The 24,530-nt window shown below is 34.8% G+C and overlaps 2 protein-coding genes across 6 annotated transcripts in view; both read left to right on the top strand.

The window, feature by feature from the left end:
- The window catches only part of slo (calcium-activated potassium channel slo), a 78,753-nt gene extending 73,413 nt beyond the window's left edge, over positions 1-5,340 (top strand). For 2 of the 4 annotated variants that reach the window (XM_089589887.1, XM_089589886.1), the window contains exons 21-30: positions 68-222; positions 636-691; positions 794-1,190; positions 1,557-1,740; positions 2,148-2,213; positions 2,302-2,438; positions 2,518-2,630; positions 3,122-3,283; positions 4,198-4,291; positions 4,355-5,340. In XM_089589887.1, coding sequence (XP_089446013.1) covers positions 68-222; positions 636-691; positions 794-1,190; positions 1,557-1,740; positions 2,148-2,213; positions 2,302-2,438; positions 2,518-2,630; positions 3,122-3,283; positions 4,198-4,291; positions 4,355-4,435 — 1,445 coding nt within the window. In that variant the 3' untranslated portion in view covers positions 4,436-5,340. Of the gene's footprint in view, positions 1-67; positions 223-628; positions 692-793; positions 1,191-1,556; positions 1,741-2,147; positions 2,214-2,301; positions 2,439-2,517; positions 2,631-3,121; positions 3,284-4,197; positions 4,292-4,354 lie in introns of all 4 variants that reach the window. The other 2 variants (XM_089589888.1, XM_089589889.1) reach the window with 2 other exon arrangements.
- A 9,720-nt stretch (positions 5,341-15,060) lies between these two features.
- Positions 15,061-23,629, top strand: LOC106638027 (lipid storage droplet-1). 2 transcript variants are annotated; one of them, XM_089589520.1, is made up of 8 exons: positions 15,061-15,176; positions 18,316-18,779; positions 19,597-19,782; positions 20,048-20,277; positions 20,334-20,544; positions 20,640-20,897; positions 22,134-22,232; positions 22,912-23,629. In XM_089589520.1, exons 2-8 carry the CDS (start codon positions 18,648-18,650, stop codon positions 23,038-23,040), a joined length of 1,245 nt encoding a protein of 414 aa, XP_089445646.1. In that variant the 5' UTR covers positions 15,061-15,176; positions 18,316-18,647; the 3' UTR covers positions 23,041-23,629. The 2 variants fall into 2 exon arrangements, with proteins under 2 accessions (XP_089445646.1, XP_014206526.2); XM_014351040.2 differs by having other exon boundaries at positions 20,048-20,240; positions 20,324-20,544.
- The last annotated feature ends 901 nt before the right edge of the window (positions 23,630-24,530 follow it).

Genomic DNA, 24,530 nt, shown 5'->3' on the forward strand with positions numbered 1-24,530 from the left:
GTAAGAGTGAGGTCAGCAGTAAAGAAGGTTGGCTTTTGCCGAACGCGCGTTTACGTATTTGTTGCAGCGATGCGCAACCACCGCAACTCAGTGGGAATGACGACGATGAACTCGACGAAGCAAGTCAACAAGGTGAAACCGAACGTAAACAGGACCGCTAGCGATGGCCTGGCTAGTCCTCAGCAGCAGCAGCAGCCGCAGCAACCGTACAATCAGAGGTATGTTCACCACCTCGTTTCAACTGACCAGATTGTTACCCCCATCTCGTCTTTGCGTCTACTTACCTTTACTTCTTTCATTAATTACTACGTACAGCATGTTCATGAGACTAGCTGTTTTGGAAATAATTTGCTCATACATCTTAGGTACGAAATGTACTGTATTTTGGTGGATGGCGTTTTCAAAATTAAATATTTTAATATTATTACTTAAACGAATTTTTTTTTTTACCTTATTATCTTTTCAATACTTATATCTACTTATATCTGTTTTATTGATGATAATAAAAAAAGGATCTTAAGCTCAATACCCACGTTTAGAAGAAGAAAAAAAAAAAAAAAAAAACATAATTCCAAGATCAGTAAGAACTGTATTATCTAAAAATGTGCGCTCACTTTGTAATTTTCAGAACACAGCAGGAAGAGTCCGCATATACAGGCTACCATCTTGCCTACGAAGTGAAAAAGCTCATGTACGCTGAATAAAATGTTAAAATATATTAAAATTTTTGTTTAATGAATTTATTTAATTATTTATTAATGATAATGAAAATAATAATAAAAAAAATGCACAGGCCAACGAGTCGAGCGTCCGGAGGCTCGAGCGCGACGCAAAATGGAAGCCTGCAGATCGGCATAGCCGACGATCAAGCGAAGGACTTTGACTTTGAGAAGACGGAGATGAAGTACGACTCGACGGGCATGTTTCACTGGAGTCCGGCACGCAACCTCGAGGACTGTATCCTGGACCGGAACCAGGCGGCCATGACCGTATTGAATGGCCACGTGGTCGTCTGTTTGTTCGCCGACCCCGACTCGCCGCTCATCGGGTTGCGCAACCTCGTGATGCCGTTACGCGCCTCCAACTTCCATTACCACGAGCTGAAACACGTTGTGATCGTCGGCTCCGTCGATTACATCAGGCGCGAGTGGAAGATGCTGCAGAATCTGCCAAAGATTTCGGTCCTAAACGTGAGTTATATACATATCTGAGTTGGTATTTATATGAACCATGAACATGTAAAACTGACACAAAAAAGTAAATGTAAGATATTGAAAAAGCACGTAGTCCAGTGAGGAGCTTCCTCAAAGATATGCATGTCTATCCATAATTCCAATTTTTCATTTTAAACCGCCAAAACGAATCGGAATGAATTGCACTTTCCACATTATGTGTCATATTAGCTTTAAACTTCGGAGTACCTATACAGGGTCAAAGTTTAAGTACAGTTAATATGATGATTAAAAAATATAAAAATCCATTACTATTTAAATGCTACGTAATAGTCATAAAAAAATGAAATACTAAAACAACATGTTGATCGCTGTACGGTGTAGGGTTCGCCACTAAGTCGGGCAGACTTGCGTGCCGTGAACGTGAATCTGTGCGACATGTGCTGTATCCTGTCGGCAAAAGTGCCTAGCAACGATGACCCTACCCTCGCCGACAAGGAGGCCATTCTTGCATCCCTCAACATTAAAGCCATGACATTCGACGACACGATAGGTGTGCTCAGTCAAGGTAAAAACTCTTCAAATTTTTCTTTTTTCCGTTATTTCGGAGATCCATTCATGTGTCTATAAACCGATTAATTAATGTCTCCTGACGAAAAGTCGCTGAAGAAAATTCTCGCATTACTTATCTGTTGACAGAAAAGTACTTGACTACTTTCCGCTTATTCGCCATCCTTGCCTTCTGTTTGAAAAATATTGTACTTGGGGACGGCGTTAAAATATTTTCCTAATTGATGCAATTATGATCTAGTAAATTATTATTCCCTCTCAAAACCCTAAATCATAGTGTATTTTCAGGGAAGGGAGAAAAAAATTGGCAGAATAGGTCACTCCTGATCTTAAATACTTGATGCACTCATTTCTTTTTTTTTTTTTTTTTTTTTTTTTTTTTTTTTTTTTTTTTTTTTCTTCCAGTTGGCAGTCCTATTGTTCTTCAGAGAAGGGGATCTGTTTATGGAGCGAATGTACCCATGATCACAGGTAACCCACCCTCACCCTCACCTTCCACCGAGATGGTTACAATCTTTGGCTAGACTAACGTACCAATCATCGTGACTTTGCGTTTCAGAACTCGTGAACGACAGCAACGTCCAGTTTCTCGACCAGGACGATGATGACGACCCGGACACGGAGCTCTACCTCACTCAGCCGTTTGCCTGCGGTACGGCTTTTGCCGTGAGCGTGCTAGACTCGCTGATGTCGACGGTAAATTGCCAATGGAGCAAAAGATTTCATTCCATGATTTTCCATTACCCCAGCATTGATACCATTGCTTCGTTCGTAGACTTACTTCAACCAAAATGCCCTGACTCTGATACGATCGCTGATCACCGGTGGTGCAACGCCCGAGCTCGAATTGATACTGGCCGAAGGGGCTGGGTTACGGGGAGGCTATAGGTGAGTAATCGCTCTAACGTTGGCCTAAACCCGGCCAGCCTGAATACGCAAGGACCCAAATCGTACAAAAAAAACTACGCTGTTACTTAAAGTCATCATCACTCTAACATTACATAGAATCGGAAAATATCTGCAGTAATGAATCAAAAGAAGAAGGCCGTATTCTTGGCAATGGGATTTTCAAACAAAACAAAACATCTTTTAGAAAAATGCTCAAACTCTTGGAATTATATTGGAGAACGCAGAAATAAACTTGAATTTTACATTTCGTACGTAGGGTAAAAATTTAGGGATAAAGGAAATTTTTTCTTATTATAAGATAAGATTATAAGATATGCTCTACAACAAATAAAGAGTAAAAAAAAAAAACCTTAAATCGTTGAAACAAGCATAGGTATATATAATAATAATAATATCATGATGGTAATGATAAGGATACCATGTTATGCATTTATACATGTATACAAGTACGTACATTTTTGAATTTTCAGTACCACTGATAGCTTGGCGAATCGTGATAGGTGCAGGGTGGGTCAAATATCGCTTTACGACGGGCCATTGGCCCAGTATGGCGAGGGAGGCAAGTACGGCGACCTGTTTGTCGCAGCATTAAAGTCTTACGGAATGCTGTGCATTGGTCTGTACAGGTACAGGTATCGGACTTTCTTTCTTCTCGATGGTATTTATTGGATTTATACATTTTTACGTATACACCCCCATCGTTTTTCGACTGTATCACAATTTAAGTGGATGCAGATTCTGCCCGACTATTCTCTGCGTCTGGGCTCTGTATCTTTTTTCTATTACTATTACTATTACTATTATAATTATTATGTACCATTTATTACTATCATAATTATTATGTACCATCTGTTTATTTCTACTGTAATGTTTATGACAATGGATGAGCCTTTTTTCACCATTTTTCACATGTCGCAATCTAAAATACTACTGTGATTACTTTTTTAATTTTTATGTTTTGCCACACGCATCTTTTGCATCTTGCGTTTTTGCATCACGGCACGTGACGAGCAAACGAAAAAATTTTGATGAAATTAAAAAAAAAAAAAATAATAATAATAATCATAAAAATGGAAAAACATTGTTATAATTGTTGATGAAATGTATCGAGCGCAGTAAGTTTTTTTATCCAACAAATATCATTTTTGAATTTTTCCGTCTCTAATTTTAATTGTCTTTTGTGTTACACACACTGTATTTTTGTGCCTACTGTCTTTAACTAAACTTTTAACCACGTAAAAGGATTAGTACTTAGCTCGCCGCTGCTTGATACTTAGTTTAGCTAACAAAAAAATTTTTTTAGGTTCGCTTTGGCTTCATAGCTTTAGTTTTTTTTTCTCTCTCTCTCTCTCTCTCTTTCCTTCTCCACCTCCGTTCCAATTATGTTTTAAAATAATTTTTCTTTCTTCACAATGAATGGAAGGATCAAACACATAAAAAGACATGTGCAAGCCCGTGTGTGCGTGTGCATGAGCGTGCGTGTACGAAAGCACGAGCGTTTCCACGTCTTACGTGAAACTGATACCTTGTCAATCGCTTCTTCCAGATTTCGCGACACAAGCTCGTCCTGCGATGCATCCTCGAAGCGTTACGTTATAACGAATCCACCCGACGATTTCACACTGCTGCCGACCGATCAGGTAAGGAAATCATCAAGCCCCTCCTGCCGCGTGATCTGAGATAACGAACCAGCCGACTTGCAGGTTTTTGTGCTGATGCAATTCGACCCGGGCCTGGAGTACAAGCCGAGCCGCGGTGCCCGGAACAAGGACGACGCTTCCTGACTATTGCTGTGTAGCTCCCTCACAGACGGACCGTACTCTTACGTTTAAGCGGATGACGCATCCAACGGTAACGCAAGCCGTGCCGCGCTGCCGCCGACAACGACGACTTCACCACGACGCCCCGTGCCTCCCTTTCGTTGCGAATCGCTATCTCCTTGGAGCTGGAATAACTACGTCGAAAACGACGCCTACGGCCACCAAGAAGACGATCACGCCGACGTATGGATGATGATTCGGAAACACGCGCGCGTGCAGTTATTACTTTCTCCTAAATGTAGTGGCCTAACTCGCACCCCACGATGCTCGCCATGCCCCGCTACTGTGCCAATTCATCATCCGTTATTACCCACAGTTACGGCGAATCGGATCAATGTAAAAAAAAAGCCAGGGCTCACTTACGCGTTACTACTATACTACTACCACCACCATTACTACCACTGCTGCTACTACGACTGATCCTTCTAGAGATCGCCCAGCCCATCAATGTTAACAAGTTGATAACAATGGAAAAAAAAACTTTGCAGCAATATTGAAGCTCTACTCATATCTGTGTGGCTCGTTAAAATGAAGTTTGTTGAGACGCACGTATTCATCCGGACATTCAGGTGAGAGAAAGAAAAGAAGATGCGCACAAATAATAAGTGAATGAGAAGCGCACACCAGCACGGGCGGAAGGGACGAAAAAGCTTCGAGAGTACTCGCAGTAAAAGTACATGCAAACACACACAATCATGCACATATACAAGCTTAGCGAATGTGTAGCTTGTGTGTGCACACGGGCACGAGAAAGTTTAGTGTGAAGACGCCAGGCGACGCGACAAGATTCATTATACGGTCCAGAGGGTAGCTACACGAACGTCAAAAAGTATAGGATTAAAAGTAGAAAAAAAAAAAAGAAAAAAAAAGAGACGAAGAGATAGCGACGAATGCGCGAATTTCGAACAGATATAGGCGAAAGCACGTTCGGAAACATTCGAGAGTCAAGTCCACAATATAGGAAAAGTATAATATGTACATATGCACACCCATCACGATTCCATTACCTGGAAACAACATCGCGGCTCCAGATTTTTCACTCCTTACATTTTTTACGCTTGATTTGCGCAGCTTGACCTTCGTGTAAGTGGCACACACAATGCATGCATACATACCCAAGAACGGTGTATAAATAACGAAGTCTTTCAACGATTCGTTAAATTGCGTAATAAAAAATTTACCACTATTATCATTATTACTACTACTACTACTACTACTACTATTACTACTACTACTACTACTACTACTACTACTACTACTAATACTACTACTACTACTCCACTAATCTTGTTACTATCACCACTAATAATTAATAACTAATAATAATAACAATAATAATAATTTTAAAAAAGTAAATAAAAAAAAATAATAATAATAATAATGAAAGAGATCGTGAAAGGAAATGGTGCGTGTATATATTAAATATGAGACGTGAGGCTTTGTTCTCAGGAGATGGAGTTTCAAGCTGTTAAATGTAAGATACAAGTTTTGCACAAAGTACTTGTACATTAAATTACGGTGTAACAAATTCAAGACTAACTTCTGATTTATTCAACAATGTATAGCAGAGTACGATTGCAATATACATATATATATATATGTATATGTGTGTGTGTGTGTGTGTGTCTACGAGAACATGGCATGGTAACATGGTGATGTGTGAATAGTACTTACAGCTCAATGTTAGGACACCGAATTGTTTTTTTTTTTTTTTTTCTGAATGCACACCAACTTTGATGGTATACTCACTCTGCACTTACTCATTTTCGTGTCTACTAATTGATGGTCAAAACTTCTATGCTTAAGTACTCGTTGTTGTAGGAGTTCATAAAAAGATCTTATTGGAATCGGGCATTGGCATTATAACTATCAGTTCAATGCTGTGGCACCTTGGTTACCACATGGAAGAAAAATTTGCTTTGAGATAATTTCAATCAAAGAAATTTCCATAAAAATCAAAATTTTTCTTTAATTGTTTCACGAGATATTTTACACTCAACACAATTTCAGCATGTAATGGCTAGAGCTCTACTGGAGACGAGTCTGTGTTAATGTGAGAGCAAAATAAACGGCAAACTGGTGCGCTGGTCGCTCAGATCCTCCATTATTTCATACAGACACGAACCTCTAACAAACGCGAATGACGCAACTACCGTTTGTTGGAGGCCAAATTGATAGCTATACTGTACCTACATATTATATATTCTTCATGTAGTTCCTTGCACCGTAGGTGTACGCAAGTTGCGCAAAAAATTCTTTTAATGTGTGCACAGCCACGCTTCAACACTTATATAATTATGTACGATGTATTTGGCTGCAGTCAAGGTAATCTCGAGAGATTTTTTCGAGCCGCGGACCTTGTCGACTCTTTGCACACGTTCGAATGATATGAATTATCATTAAAAGTCGAAAAATCAGTGAGTGCGAAGTAATGTGCGTGAGTAACCAAAACAAGGGAGATTAGATTAAACATTTTTAAAAAAATGATCAATCATATGGCAAAAATAACATTGAATGAGAAAAAAAATTGATAATAATTCTATTACCATGCGAAAACCAAGCACGAACCGAGAGACGTCCGGAGTCAACATAAGCAATGAACATTAAACGCTCGTACTTTTAAGCCAAATTCTCCCCCTCAAAATTCAAAATGCCTTTGTTTCATTGACCTACCGAAAACAACGTAATCGCCGCCTAACATAAAGCAAAGTGTAATAACGTATCTTGCCGTGGAATTGACGTGGCATCAGCGTTTCTTGGCTCCCAACTTACACTTGAAAAAGTTAACGAAGCCATGCGCGAAATAAGCAAAAAGCATCAAATGAAATCCGATGAACTACAATGTGGCCAATCAACTACAAGTCAAGAGCCAGAAATGAGATCGATCCTTAATATCGTATCGAGTCAATGGAAAACGAAGGAGGCGCCGGATGAATGTCGACAAGAATACACCGGGAAATGAATGTATACTGATCGCCTTTTGGGCGACTTGGCTGTGCTGCTTGACTCGCAAGTCACGTTCGTTACTCCGTACACGTAATCATGTCTCATTTGTAAATTAAATTAATATAAATTAGAACACTCAATCAAGCCATTTGTACAGCTTTTAAATGTACATAATATACATGAAACAAAATGTAATAGTTACAATGTAAGAGAAATAGTGAAGCTTGGCCTTTTCAAGGCAAAAAGCACACCCATTTTTCCATACGATTTTGAGTACAAGACAAACAAACAATATCGGTTGTACATTCGTGTAATTGTGTGTGCGTGCATGTGTGTGTATAGTTACGCACGTGTGTACATCTCTATGTGCATACGGTATTCATAGATTTATGCACATTACATATATATACATTGTGCGTGTGTGTATAATATACGAGATTGCAGATGTGAATAAATAAAATTTGTGTATAAATATATGGACATTCTCTCTTTTATATATTTTTTGAAACTTACATATGTATATAGGCCGAAATTCATTACAATGTGCGAAAAAACCAATTATGCGCATATATAACTGTGTAGTTAAATCACGTGATCAAGAAAGACGCATGGTCGTGGTTTACCTATAACTGAATCGATGAAAATTTAAAAACCAAAAATTTAAGACGAATATCTATAATAGTATAGCTATACATGTGTGTGTTTATTTGTAAAAACATTCAAGTGGCACGTTTCCTACGATACTGACGTGGACTCATTTTTTGTTGGACTCATTAATTGTTTTTATTTGTTTTATTTATATTTATCAATTTAAAACTAAATAAACGTAAGCAAACAAAAAGTTTTTTTTCTTTAATGCAGAAAAAAAAAACATCAAGTGGCTCAAGAATGTCAGTAAAGTAGGAAGGGAGGATGTAAAAGGCTTCGTAAAAACTCGTGCTTCACCATCTCTGACTTTTTTCTTTTTTGATACAGAAAAATAAAAATAATAATAATAATGATAATAATAATAATAATAATAATAACAACATAGACGTTGGTGACTGAATAACACAAACTTAATGTTACACAATTATTGTTATCGTTGTTGTTGTTGTTGTTGATGTTGTTGTTGTTTATATTAACTCGGTAGTTTAACACAAGCGTTTTAAAATTTATAGCAGAGCTGATAGACATAGTCAAAGTACTGTTTCATGAGTGCATGTGTAGATGTGCGTTGGATTAAATTTTTTTTTTATCAAATGAGTCGGCAGGTGTCATTCTTTGAACTATGAAATTAAAAAAGTAAGCTTCCTGCATTTTTTATCTATACCCACTGCAGCGGAAAAATAAGAATTGTACGATAAGACGGACATTTTTACAACTTTTTTAAAAATTAAGTAAACAAATACGAGACCTTCTCAGCCATCTTTAACTATACAGTGTAATAGTCGATAGCCGTAAAAATATGTTAAACAAATAAAAAATATTGATGTTGATAGATAATATCAACATCCATTGATAAATATTTTAAGTATTAAATTGTTTATATCAAAAGTGCCATTAGCCCAAAGAGACAAGAAAAATACTAAATCCCACATTGCTCACGCCAACTAGTAATACCTCCATTATAAACATTAACGTCAACTTTACTGCTTGAAAATGTTCGATGTGTGCGTAAAGACAAATTAAAAAATAGTATAAAAAATTTTTCGTACGGAAGCACGAGATTGGGTACAGCTAAGCGCCTTTTTCCTTCCATCAATGATCGAGCTTGACCTCTTGATTTACGTAGGAAGCGTCGCCACTGTTTCGTCTAAATATGATTGCAAATGCCAGCGGAACGGAAAAAAAAATTGAATCTCTTCAACTAAGTATAGATAAATTATAAAAAGATTAGATTTAAAATTACTAGTTGTGGTAAAGGCTATCGTATATTTGTAAGTACATTGAGTGAATAGAAGGCGAATAATTATACTAGAAAGAAAAAAAAAAAAAACAATATAAAACAAAAAAAACGCTGTTGTTGCTGCAATATCCACATGCACTGTTCACTGCCATCGCAGTTTGTGTGACTTATCGTACGACTAAGAAATAAAAATATTATTGTACATTTTGCCTCATCTAAACATATTATTGCGTACATGTACGATCATGTGCAGTCGCGCATGAGTACGCGAGCACACTGATTAAGGACTACTGCACAAAACTGAAACATGTATAGCAGGAACCTAAACAGTGATGCTAAAAAATAACGTAGATTTGGATATCTAAGCCTCAAGTTATCATTATAAGTAAGTGATTCACTGCTTATGTATCTGCATATCCTCAATATATTAGTTTTGTGTGGTACTTCCGACAAGCATAAAGATTTGATACATCGTGGCGAGGAGGTCTGGCGCGTATCAGGCAACTTTTACCTTTTATTTACTATTGAGTTCTATTTATTCATGTTTCACATGGAATTCAAAAAAATTTACTACCAACACCAGTTGTTCTAGATTACCACTGTTACTAATATTATTGCTACTATGGGCATTATTATTGTCGTAATTATTTTTTATTTATTTATTTTTTTTTAATGTGACTCAAAAATAAATTGTTCGACTCAACTGGCCTTCCAAGTTTATAGGCACTGATGGAGCTCTTTTATTAATTAAATATTGAGGGAGGCTGTACACAATTAATATTTAAAAATGTTCAAACTCGAAATCTATTTTAATGGTTTTTGTTTTCACGATTTAAGTTTGCTTATATCATTAAAAAATATCGCTTATACTCCACGCCGACATGTATTATGGCCAAATTCATTGACATTTCTCAATCCCAAAATTTTATTTACATCAACAATAGCATTTAAACCGAGAGCTATGGTGATTTGAGAAATAAAAAATGACTTGAAATTTTAATTTTAAATTTTGAAACTTTCTCCATCGAAGTAAAAAAAAAAAAAAAAAAATTAATTCATGATACACCAGATATTTAATGTAATTTTTACCGCTTGAAATAATAATTTTTTTTAGTTTCCTTGTTTATGAATCGATATTTGAAGTTTCGTGATGATACCTACAAAGGTATACATTAATTGAAAAAAAAAAATTTTTTTTTTCCACCTTCTAGCTTTAAAACGGCATTCTTGTCAATCATACGCGGATAAAATTGGAATATATTTGACTTCTGACATTAATTTGTTGTAAATTACAAATATTCGCTTTATCTCGACCTCGAGCTTATACAACGATGTTGTGTTGAAAAATTTGAAGATGGGATAATTTATGGTGCTGCGTGTTTTTTTTCCACCACATAAATGCTGCGTGCTGTGCACTCGCCGCGTACATACCTAGAAAAAATGGAAAAAAAATAAAATAAAATAAATTTACTAGCCCCTTCACCGAGCAGCCATCGGGGAACTAAAGACTGCTGACTTAATACGTACCTAAGGCATTACAAATATTTATAACAAAATTTAAAAAAAACCTGGTTAAATAAAAATCTTTTAATTCCGATCTTACTTTAACTGTAGAATGCGTGTGTCAATAAACTTTTGGCACTTTGTGAACTGCGTATGCTTGTATATTAAAAAAAAAAGTGTTGTGCACATTGTCGAATCAAAGACGTAAACGATACTAGTAAATAAAACAATTTTGTATAAATATAACTACATACAAGGAATTTTTCTCTATTTGATTTTTGGATTAATAACAAATTTGTCTATTACTTAATAAATTAAAAATAGATTACTATTATTCACTATCATCAATAATTTCATGATGGTAGCATAGCGCCATTAAAATTATTCTTGCTGTACAGTTGGTTTCACTAAGTAATTTTTAAAAATATTTATTTTGACACATCATAATCTTAGCTCATTAAGTTAGGAATTTTTTTATTTTATCCAAGTGAATCATGATAAGAATTAAATCTTATTATTTTTATTCTGCTTTGCCTAAAAATTAATTGATTCAGCAAGAGTGTTTCCAATTAAAAAATTTCATGTCTCACGTATTACGCTGAAAATAGTGGTTATTTATTATTAAAATACAGCATCATAATAAAAGTTATGACTGAAATAATTTGACCGTTGAATTAAAAACCTATATTTAAAAAGTTAATGTTTCATCATAACTTTTAATCTCGCTTTTAATACAATACAATATTTCAATTTTTATAATTAATTAAAAATTTTTGAAAATTGTTTATAATTTTTGATACAATGAGTGAGGCTTGAAATTTTTTAATTAAAGTTGAATATTTATATTAATAACTAACAATGACTTGCTTAAATAAGTTTAAAAAAGAATTTTTTGATTCCTTATTATGAGTATTGCTTCAATAAACTTTTTTTGTTACCTGTTGAACAGCTAAAACAGTCTTAATGATTATTAATAAATCAATATTAAAGGTAAAAAGTTGTCGGTGAAAATCTCAACCTCACTCGCTCCAATAAATTTGAGGAAAAAATGTAAAAAATTATAACTGAAAATTTGGGCATTAGATTTGTTTGCCATTTATTAACTAAATCGTGATAACACTGCGTAATTTTTTAGACTAATAAACAACCATCTGCTCGTCTTGATGGCTTGGCCAACGATCCTTGGGTGCTTCTTTGTGAATTTTTATGCTTTTTTATACTCTATATTTCATGCTCGCTTGCTCTTTAAAGTAAGTGATGCTTTGTATATTTGATGTGCGCGTGGACAAAAAAAAATTATAAAAATTGTTATAACAATAATATAATACGATAGAAAGTATTGGTAGTAATTAAAAATTGATTTGAGTATGATTAGATCGTGTTAGTTATATTGAAAGTAAATAGATTATTTAATCATTTGATCATACATGTTTTATGGTCATTAATTAATTTATTGTTTTTTAAGCAGGTGATAAGTTAAATCATAAAAATAATGAAAAGTCTTACAACTTAATACTTTTTTTAATCACTAGATCATACGATGGTGAGAAATTTTTTTTGACAGACACGTTGCAATTTATCATCTTGTAAAATTATGGTTACTTGGATTGTCCTTATTTTACAAAACATATTTTGCATACTGCAAAAAAAACTATTACTATCAATAATCATGTGTATTTAATACATGCATGTGAGTTAATTGTACGTAACTATAAAGACATCAATTGCTTAACTCATTTTGTCGACAAAAATATTCGTTATTTAATGTTTTTAAAGTACCCTTTATCGAAGATCGACTTTTTGTCAATATTAAAATCGATAACTGTTTTGGGCACATATATATGTGCTCACGTGTGTGTATGAACATATATATTATATAATGTACATCGATAATACAACCCATAAGTCGAAAGGGATCGTTGGCGACCACGGGGTATAAGCAGTCTGCACACTCTTTTAAAATAATTAAATAATGCACCAAATTACCGATTCATTCGCTCATACTCCTCTTCGAATTTTCGTTCACACATTTTTATTCCCATCAAAGTTAGTATTTTCCACGTTTATGGGTCGTATACATTAATTGTACATTAGGGCAGCGAATAAAATTAATAACAAGAAAAAAAGAGAAAGGTGTATCGATATCGTATGATTATTACTCAAGTATAAATCGACAGACTTGTAAAAATAAAAAATTTAAAAAAAAACGATATCACTGCAGCTAAATGAGCTGCATGAATGAAATTATTCGATCCCGACTGCAACGTATAAAAATATATGTATGAAAATGGCAAAACAATGGCTACTAAAAACATTATTCTAGAAAGACATGAAAATAATAATTATTGTAAAAGGGGAGTACAATGGATGAATTTAAAGCGAAAAAATCAATACACTAAGAATTAAAAAAAAAGGCGCGCAGAGCGTAAGCCACCCTAGAATGCCTCATTAAACTTCATGAAAATATATATATATATGTGTATATATAACACATACATATATATATTGCTTTTTTTATCTGTACATTTACAATTTGTGTACCAATGAGAAAATGTTGTTCAATCATGTTGTTGATGTTATTGTTAAAAATGAGATTCAATATTGTACATAATTAAATTCATTATAATTGACGATATGATGATTATATACATAAAAAAATGAAAAAAGTAAATATAAACAAGATTTAAAAAATGTTATTTCTTTTTTTTCCAAATTCACAGGCTTATTCACATATTTGACACGTGCAGCAAAAGGATGTAAAATTCTGAAAAATTCGAATGACAAGCATCATCCAATAATTTCGTACTTATTTATTTTTTGAAATTTTTTTTTTTCCATGAATACGATGAAAAGTGTCTGTATCTCAATAGATTTCGCTTCTCATCTTTGAATATATTTTCATACAATGCACGTATCTAGACAAACTAACTTGCTATGCGTCGATCCACAGGTCGTCATAGCAAAGGACGTTCTTGGAGCTCTTGGATGGCAAAAGCTCGTACGCGTGATAACTCGATATAAGCCGGTACTTTCGTCCTTCAGATTGTATATAGATTGTCTCAATTTGTCGAGCATGTCACCAATGAAATGAAGTTCCTGGCGGCAGCTTAAAACATTGCGGTGAGAGAACGAAAGATAAAAACCAGCGTCGTCGTAGTCGGATGAATTAAATGTATATGCACTACGCGTGCTCTTTCTACGGCGCGGGCGCACTATATATAGGATTATATTGCACACGACACGTAAAAACAAAAAAAAAACAAAAAAAATATAACGTAATATGTTGCAATGATCATAACAAATTTATAGTTAAATAACCCTGCGTGCGGCCACAGAGTCTCATGCATGCAGTGCGAAAAGATGTCAGACAGGCTCTTACATTCAACCGCCTCAAATATCATAAATCTGGCGAGGAACTTAACGATAGTCTGCATTGGGAGAGCGCAACTTTGCTTATCTTTTTTATTTTTTAAAAAAAACATCTTTTTTCTCTCTTTAAATTATCGAATAAAGCTCTAAGTACTTGGACATTTACCGATTTTACTCTTGTTGGTGGATTATACTTCATTGAAAAAACCATTTGAATACAAAAATAAAACAGGAAGCCCAGGGATCTGAAGATCCAGCTGCAAGTTCAAAATAACCAAAAGTGGACAATTCACAGTTAATCTACCTGTTAATTTTCTCTCAAAATTACAATAAAAAAAAATACCTCGAAAAAGACTATAAAATTTTATCATACCACTGATATTTGCAAGAAAAATAAAAATTTTTGTTCTTATGGTTATGACATAAATAATTTTATAATAGATTGGGTATTTATTGATTACATTTTTTTCACATCTGTTAATTTTTGTTAAAGTTACCTCAAATTAAGCTGTGATATTTCATGTCTCTTCCACCAGGTTTCACGTTAAAGTCTATCTTTGGTTTTGATTTTAACGATAAACGTGAGTATTGTTTATGGCTCCTAAATTTTGACACGATTTTTATAACAATTAAATGAATGAATTTAAGTTTTCAAGAATTTTTAATTTCCGTGATAGCATCCCCTTAAGTAAGCAAGGATGAAGCCTCACGGCGTAAGCATAAAAAAATCGCGAGTATTTAAATTGGCAAAATAAAACTGGGATGAGAGAAAAGAGCAGCATAGAAACGTGATCGCAAGTCAAGTCAAGGGTCAAACAGATGAGATACCGGCTGCTGCTTGAAGACATTATGGAGCTCGAGGTAAAGCGCAGTCGACAAAATGTTTTGAGAGCCGAACGAGTTCAACCAGACGTTTAGCTGTACAACTCAATAATAGTAGACTGACCATTAGCCGGCACTAGGTACTCTCCTTGTCAATCTTCCATCGTTTAATACAAGGTAAGCCCACATCCAATATATCAGCTCAGGACTCGGATAAGAAAGAGATATTCTATAGAATAGTTGGAAAGAGCAGCCGTATTTGTTTTCCTTCAACAAAGAGCAGATCGAAAACTATTTTTCTTTGAAAATTTTTTAGTGACAACACCTCTACTTCATTTGTGGACACTTTGTTGCCATTCCAAAAATTAAAAAAAAAAAAAAAAAAAAAATTCTTCCCGAGGTAGTTACTTTTTCCAAATGAAAAATAACTTTTTCTTTATTCAAGCCGTGCAAGTAAATCGCATTATATTTCTGGCACATGCTTAACCTTAAATAGTGCTGCGCATATATTGGGAGCATATTTCACATCACAGCACCAACAGATAATTATTACTAGTAATCCCCTGGACTTTTTAGAAATATTTGGATCCATAGTATATCGAGGGGTCTGGTTCAGTGCTTCTATATGTGTGATATCGTTCGAAATTGACCGTCACGTTACCCGCAGTTTAAACAACAAAAATGTGAAACTCCCAAACTCGAAAATGATCGGGTACATAGAAAATCTGAATCAGACTCAGACAAGTCAATTCGTTCGAATAACTCATAATTTGCCTCGTGAATTGAGATCCAAGATCGGTATATTGTAAGGAGCTGAGATGGAGATGAGCGTGCTGTATTATATCGGCGTGGCAAACGAATGTTAACGTATGTACGTGCATCCCTTCCCTCCCAACTCTTTCTCGTTCATATGATCTTTGGTGCAGTTTTAAAGATGAAGATTCAACTCTTAGAACTTTTCTCTGGAAGTCAGCAGGTGGTTATTCGAATATATGTGTGATCCTTTAATTGACATTTCGTTCATACTGTCTTATCTAATCGGCTTTTGGCTCATTGTAGTATATTTTGTTCTTGGCTGTCACTTCGATTGGTTAATGGCGTTACATTAAAGTTTTTCAAGTCATAATTTAAAATTAATAGATTTTAACGTGAAACAAGTGAAAAGTATTTGCATGATGTTGTCTTGACTCCCCAAGAAGAACATAACGTTGAAAAACTTTGGCCACGTAATCTTATCTCATTAGATAACTCATCGAAGAACTTTGAACTTAAGTAGTGATTTCTATAACATTAGTGGCATCAACTTTTTTTTATTTGATAAGTTTACATCTTTAAGCTATCATATCTGAGCCAACGGAATAAATACAAGTTTTGGCACTCATACGTGGTATGGATTAATAGGGGAGTACATCGTACCAAGTGATTGCAGTAAAATTTAAAACATTCAACAAGGGCTGTATAAAGTTAATAAGTCTATAAAACTTTTTACATTTTTATTCACGTGTACAACTAACACTTTATCATTATTATTATTATTATTACTTTTTTTTAAATCCTTCCGTCTGGTAAAGCTAATAAAATATTACTGGCGTAACTAAAACTGGTTACGTACCACAGACGGAAGTAAGTAATGCTCAGATTGCAAGCGGTATAAAAGAGAACAACGAAAACGAGTTCATAAAAGGTTTCAACTGAGACAAAATAACAAAAGGTAACCCCTAAGGTATCTGCATAAATTAGATTTATAAAGTGGATACATAAATTATATGTAATTCTACTGAAATTTACAAGCTTACATGTAAAACAAAGGCTCGCGTAATTTGATGCATGAATTTTTTTTTTTTAAATCAATCAAAACAAACTTCAATCAATTAATAATTATAGAGACATTAACATGATGAACATCTGTCTTCTGTACACACAATATACAGGTAGGTGTATCAGGGGTTAACTTTATGATTTTATCCGATTTGTTAGCTAATTATTTTGATCTCAGCTGATATATTATAGAGCGTATAGCTAACATATTACCTTGTTTCTCCTAAGCAACAAGCTAGTCTTGCCATATTAATTATTTATGATGATATTAATTCTTGAATATGAAAGTAAAAGTTAAAAAATGGGTATGACAATGACTTGGCGGTGATCTTTCTACAACAGCCTTTGTGTAAAAAGAAAACTATGATTAAATGTATATAAATTTACAAAATAAAGCTGTATCAAATTTAAAAGGCATCGATTTTTAATAAAGTTAAATAAACGTACTTAAAAATACGCAATGTCACGATAACTCCTTAATTGTAACCATCGTTTCGTCGCACGACACATCCCATTAGCATGACATTTTAACCTCTCCCTATCAACGCTTCTCCCCAATACATTAGCGCAAGAAAGTCTCACAAATAAGTTTTCTTTTGTACCGCTGTCGGGCGATATGAATTTTTTATTTGCACTGTTAATACATTTAGCGATGTTTTTTTTTTTTTTTTTTTTTTTTCTTTTCTTTTTCAATACGAAAATAACGATGATTCCGTAACTTAACGAGATAAGTGTACAAGTACTATATAAGCAAACTTCTAATCATATCTGTATGACACTTTGTGATTTATACAACCTACTGTAATGATAAAGTGCAAAAGATAGCAATCAAAATTATATACAGGTGAATGTCATGCCGAAATATGATTTTTCATTTGCACGACGAGGGTACACACGCACATATTGATACACAAAGTACGAACGTTAATCAATTTTATTTACGTATAAGTGAGTTTAATCACTTGAGACGTAGAATATAAATCATAATAAGCAGAGAAATTTAATTAGAACAGTTGTATCGAGCGATAAAAAGTGGTTATCAGCGCAGTTGACATCATAAATATTCAATCAACTATTGCGTTTAATAAAAAAATCGCGAGAGCGACCGATGGAATCGTTAAAAAATCGTTTTCTCAGTATTTATTGCATTTTTGTTGTTTCATTGGCAATCTAAAATCAAAACTCAGTCTAAAGTTGTTAAAAATAGAATAAAAAAGATGAATCGAATCACACAAGTTCGTCTGTTCCACAGTCAACGAACACAATTAAAAATCTCCATCTGAAATATGATTCCGTCCACCCAATTCATCTCCCTATTTCTTTCTTTCTCTTTTTACTTTTCTTCAAACGCAGAAAAAAAAAAAAAAAATGGCAACGAGCAAAAATTCCATATCTCCTGATTTGGTATACATCATGAGTGGTGACACCAAAAGCACGCGCGCGATAAGAGTTGCAGACTCTCTCCCTCTCTCTATTCTCGACTTTTGTGTTTCAACAGTTAAGTAAAAAGAGCGACGGTAGCAGCAACAGCAGCTACACAGTGATAGATCGAGTGCAAAGAAAACCCGAGGGATAAAGTAAGGAGGAGAGAGAAAGAGAACAGACGAACTGGAAACAGCAGCGGCAGTAGAAGGAGGAGGCGCTTGGCTATCGTCTAGACGAGGCTTTCTTACAGACTACTTGCCGGGAGGAGCGAGCTTAACTCGCCACCAGATAGCCATTTTTAGCTGGGAGTTTCGCTGTTTTTTCGACGCCCGTGTCTTTTATGAGACAGAGGGCGAGGTATTGGAGTGCTTGCTTTGCGCTACGAGTACGCGGACAACCGGAACTATGGCAAGGCCGAACGTCAGGAGGCGACACGACACTGCCGATCTGCAACTAGAGTCCGTGGCTAGGCTCTCCAGACTGCCGATCGTCGAGAGCGGCATCCATATCGCCGGCAATGTTTATGACAAAATTAAGGTACGAGCAAACGTGTTTCTATCACCTTTTTCGTACTATATGTTTTATTTACTCTTCCTACCACCCCCACCCCCACCACCAAAACATTTCAAACCTAATAAATACTGCAAAAATTTATAGTAATAATAACAGTAGTTTATGAGCCTTCGATCGATGCTTGGACATTCAGCTAAATAGATTTGCAGTTTCCAACTTCTTTTTTTTGTTGATTGCAAAACATTCAAGGCTAATGATGAAGCAACATCTATAAATTTAAAAATATTTATTCCACGTTACTTAGTTGATGACCCCCGTATCTTTGTGCAAATAAAGTAATAACATGTAATATAAAATTTTTGTCCCGACGCGGGCGTTTTTTCTCAGATTTTGGCCGTTTGTTAGACCCTCTCCTTAAGACAAATGTTGTTAGCAAAGAGTGTACATTTAACCGGGACGAAAACAAAGATATGGTCGAATTTTATTTGCATCGGTTACAAAAACTAATATTTTTATTTGTTTATTATTATTCGGTTAGCCATCCGAAACAATGTTACGACACGCAAAAATATGATATTGGTACGAAAAAAAAGTTTTGATTTTTTTAACAACTACTGCGTGAACCTCCAAATCATAAAATGATTTCAATCAAATAAAATGATCACTTTACTTTGTTAACAGCTTAAAAAATACGAGTATTATTGAAACATTTAATGAACTTAAATTAAAACATATAAAACATACAAAACACAACTAGTGTAATATCGTTTTATCATACTGACGCATCGTGAGATTTTGGGAGTTATTACGTAGTTGTTAACTTAAATATTACATAAAATAGCACTCAAACTCATTGATGAACTGGAGCCTCGACACCGCGGAGCAGTCCCTAGCCCTGGCCACGGCAACAGCCCTGCCAGCCGTGATCGTCTTCAACGGGCCAATCACGGCTCTCGATCAACTACTCTGCAAAGGCATCGAAATTTTCGAGCAACGCGTACCGGCTGTTAATCTTTCACCGCATCTAGTATGTATATACTGTTAATTTTACATATGTATTTACCATCATAAGTGATAATGTGCGATACAAGCAAGTTAATGGCAGAAAACAGCACACAGCTAATAAACAAATAGTAATAATAATAATTACAATAATAACTGTCATTGTTGTATTAAAGCGACGAAAAAAAAAATGAGCAACAACAATAATAATAATAATAATAATAATAATAATAATAATAATAATGACGATGAGCTGACGATATGAGTGAAAACGCTGTGGTGTGCTGCAGATGTACTGGAACACGCGAGAGTACGTAAACAAGAGATTCGTGAAACCGATGCTGATAAGGGCGGGCAGCGTCAAACAGATCGGTAGTGTGGTCGCTAATGCAGCTGTCGAGAAGCTCGACGATGCCATCGACGCGGCCGACCACTACGTCGATCGTTACCTACCTGCTGACCCGGCTGACAAAGTTGCCGAAAGTAAGTATATATGTACGTTGATAATACTCAGTCTGGTGTAAAAATACCTACAATGACATGTCATGGGTGCGTGTAATTTTTAGAAACATCTAGCGACTCGGGGGCTTACTCGCACCGAGGCAAGGACAGCGTGGACTGCGGTGGGACGAGCAGTGGTAGCAAGGCGGCGCGCACAATAGAGCACGGCGCCCGCTTCTCCCGCAAGCTCCAGCGCAGGCTGACACGGCGCACCCTGGCCGAGGCTCGGGCCCTCAAGGAGCAGGGCACCGAGTGCATTCATGTGCTGCTCTACGTTGTCGAACTGGTAACGGCAAACACGAAAAAAAAAAAAAAAACCAACCTGCGCATACATATACGTGCGGGGGAAAAACAAAAAAAAATCAACTTTTGCGCGTGCAGGTGGCAACGGATCCCAAGCTAGCCCTTCATAAGGCCAAGGAGCTGTGGGCGTCGCTGAGTCTACCCGAGCCGGGAAACCAGGCCCGGCCGACGAACCTCGAGCAGCTGCTGGTTCTGTTCACGCGCGAGACCGCGCGCCGCCTCGTCCACCTGATCAACGGGACGACGAATCTCGCCACCCGAGCGCCCCGCCGACTCGCCCGCATCTTTCTCAGGCTGTCGCACCGGCTGCGCATCATCTCCGAGCAGGCCCTACAGGTTTTTACAAACTCCACACTTGGATGTTGGACAGCAGTGGCAGCAACAATGAAAACTCAAACACGAGCTATACCCCAACACATAGCGTACCGCCCTGCTGTTGCTGCTGCTGTTGCTGTCCCAGCACCTGATGGTCTTCATAGTTAATACATAATAATAGACAAACCGTGTACGAATGTTAACTTGTCGAGCAACTATTGGAGTCAGCCAACCACGACCGGGGGATCGGACGAGTACTTCTTTACTTTCGAAATAAATAATTTGTCGAAAAAAATTCCTATTGTCCATAGAAGAACTAACGGGTGGTACACAGATATACAGGTCACTCCATTGTAACTTGCAATAGTTAGATCGTGATGGGACTGGACTACACTCCAGAAGCCGGGGACAAAAGTCATTCAAACTCTTTAATTATTCAAGGCATTGCTATCATAGAGAACATAACAGAAAGGCTTTTTCGAATTTTATAAATCAGTGAATAATTTTCTAACTCCCTCAAAAAGTTAAAAAGATTTTTCAAGTCATTTAATGTCAGTACTGGACAGTAATGTTTCCGGTGCAAACATTCGCGATAAAAATTAATGCTTTGAGAACCATGAAACTCGGTGTAACAACTATATATTTTGAAAGCAAAAATTATTGTGCAAACAGAAAAAAATTTTCGAAGCGATAAAATAATTCCAGTTCATCATTCTCTAGCACAGTAATTTTTATAATTCTTTTATTTCACAGTATACTTACAGTCACTCAAAATAGGACCAGATCAAGGTATAACAGCTCACTGATTGGCTTCTCTTTGCCGTTCTTGGTAGCTTAATATGGTGGTCAAAAGCCAAAACACTTCACTACTTACTCTGGAGTTTTTTCGAAATCTGCGCCCTTAACTTTTGTGTACTCCTATTATGCAATAGTGTGGACACTCGTTCACTCAATAATTTATTTAATCTTAACTCATAAATAATTGTCTTAAAATTATTAATACATAAATTTTTTTGGAAAAAATTTAAATTATATTTAAAATGATACATACTTTCGCATTAAAGTTTACTCTACAAGTGATAAATGACTCATGTAAATCATGTAAATGTCAACTAGTATTTATTGCCGTTTTTTTTCTTACTAATCATTCTTATTATATTTACTGTTACTGTAACTACAATAGTTTATTTCATATGCGTGTTAAGATTATTTTTGGAAATATTTGTGAACAGTTTGTTAATCTCCTACATCTTTCAGATGATCCTGCTAGAAGGCAAACGCGACGCTTACAATGCAAAAGTCAACGCTCTGCGTTCCGCTATCTACAGACTCAACTGTTCGACAAATCACTTTTTGGTACGTAGTATATTCATAAAGGGCTTACTATTTATAAAATCAAATACTTGCATTCACAATCGATATAACATCATTGAAATAAAATAAGATAGTAGGATATAGTTTCTGTTAATATTGTGAAATCATTTAATTGATACAAGATAGATCACGGAATCCGTATGTAAATCATTCAATCACTATATTCCTTCTCTATGACTAAAAAAGAAGTAGCTGATTTCACAGTTCATCATTTTGTAGTTTAATTTAAGAGTAAAATTTCAAAATTAAAATAACGTCTCAATTACTTCATTTTTCGTGACTCAAATAATTTTTCGAAATACTATAGAATAATAAAGGTAAATAAAAAATCGCATTGTTTCAATCTCTCATTAATTGTTAAACCACATTTTAAAAACATTTAAGGAAATTAATATAATCATTTTGAGCGTAAGATAAACATAAAATACATCACCAGATGCTTGAGGTACATCCACTTAAACACTCGTAGATTTTGCTTAGCAAATTAAGTTCAAGAAAACGAATTATTAGACTCCTAACTTTTTTTATTAAACTGTTCCAAACAGTGAGAATTATTATTATGTAAGCGTAAAAAAAAAAAATTATAATAATAATAGTAATATAACAATAAATGTTTTAAGCCACTTACTTCGTACATGATTGTATGCGTGTGTGTTTACAGGAACAGCTGGCCGCATTCCTAGCAGGTCGTCCAAAAGGAAAAAAGGTCACGCACGGATCAATGAATCAGATAAATCACAACAATCACGTGACCAATGCAGTAAATCCTCCTGTGAATGGAATTGATTAATATTTGTGAAACAAATGGAGAAAAATACTATTAATACAAGCTTGATCATGAAAAAATAAACTCTGCATCATAAGATTGATTATATTTAAAATCAATATTCTGAGCAAATATTTCGTTATTGAGACTTATGTTCTTTCATTGTACTACTTATTGACAACTTAATTTTCAACTAAAATTACTACGCTTAAATTATACTTTTATATGGCTAATATGGATCACAACTATGTATCCAGTATAATCTTTATGTTAAGAAAAACATCAATTTTTAATTAAAATATAAGCAAACATGAAGGAAGTAAATTGATGAATCATAGAATTTATGGTTAATCACTAAGAAGAAATGACATGATTTATAAATTCAGCCCTAAGCTATTGGAGACATTGGACTTTTTTTCAAGAAAAAAAAATGTTTTGAAAAATTTCATAGCTTTATATTAACATAATATATAAAAAAAAATTACGTTACATATGGCAGACAGTTGATATTATCAACTATTAGAAAGGTTTACACAAAATTTTTATAAATAATATCCAACGAAAACATTTTGTTCTCATTTCATATTAAGTTAATAAAATATTTTAGTGTAAATTGTATGAGTACCAATTATTTTTACTCCACGCCACAGATTAAAAAATGTTTAAATTTTTTAAGAATAATTTGTTTCATGCTCATTGAATTAAAAAAGTAAATGTGACATTCTCAAATCAAAAATTACAGTTTAGAAGAGTTGGTGTTGTAAAAACTTGAATTTATAACTTCACAACCTTTTAAATACTCCAAAACTCATGATTCATACAAAAATTAGCATTGACCTCTAACAGGAGATTCGTTGAACATCAAAATAAATTTAGACTGTAGATAAAGATTTTCGATGAAACTAAAAACTGAAGTAGACAGAAAGCTCAGAGTACGTGCATTTAAAATATAATTTTTTTGAAGCGCAGTGCGCTTGTATCTTCTCGATTTTAATGAATAATAATGTTAATTTATAAACATGAAAAATTAACTATATATAAGTATGAAAAATTAATTATATATAAACATGGGCCATTAACTATAGGCTACTTTATCAGCCAACAATCTCAAATTTTTTTTTAATGCCATGGCTTTGTAGTCGTTCGTAGTGCTGAAATAAACTTTTTGGAATCTTATTTTAGTTGTTGAAATGATTTTTAAAACGACGGCCCAGACCTATTACGGACGAATTGAAACAATTTTTTTTAATCAATTTTAATGATTTAAAGTTACTCCTTATTTCACAATACCTCCATTATTTACGGAGATACAGGCGTTTTAAGTTTAAGCTATTTCTTCAGCTAGAAATTTCGTATTTTAAAAGTGATGCCATGGCTTTATAGTTTATTCTAGTAGTACAGAGGAGTATCTAGAAGTTTATTCAAGTTGTTCAAATCATTTTACGAACTAATTTCAAGTGACGCCATGACTTTGTAGTCTCTTGATATAAAGGACTGTCTGGAAGGTTATTTCA

The sequence above is a fragment of the Copidosoma floridanum genome, unplaced genomic scaffold (genome assembly GCF_036245765.1).
Source record: "Copidosoma floridanum isolate Cflo_tuat_1 unplaced genomic scaffold, Cflo_Japanese_pri ptg000009l, whole genome shotgun sequence".
In the NCBI taxonomy this organism is placed as follows: Eukaryota; Metazoa; Arthropoda; class Insecta; order Hymenoptera; family Encyrtidae; genus Copidosoma; species Copidosoma floridanum.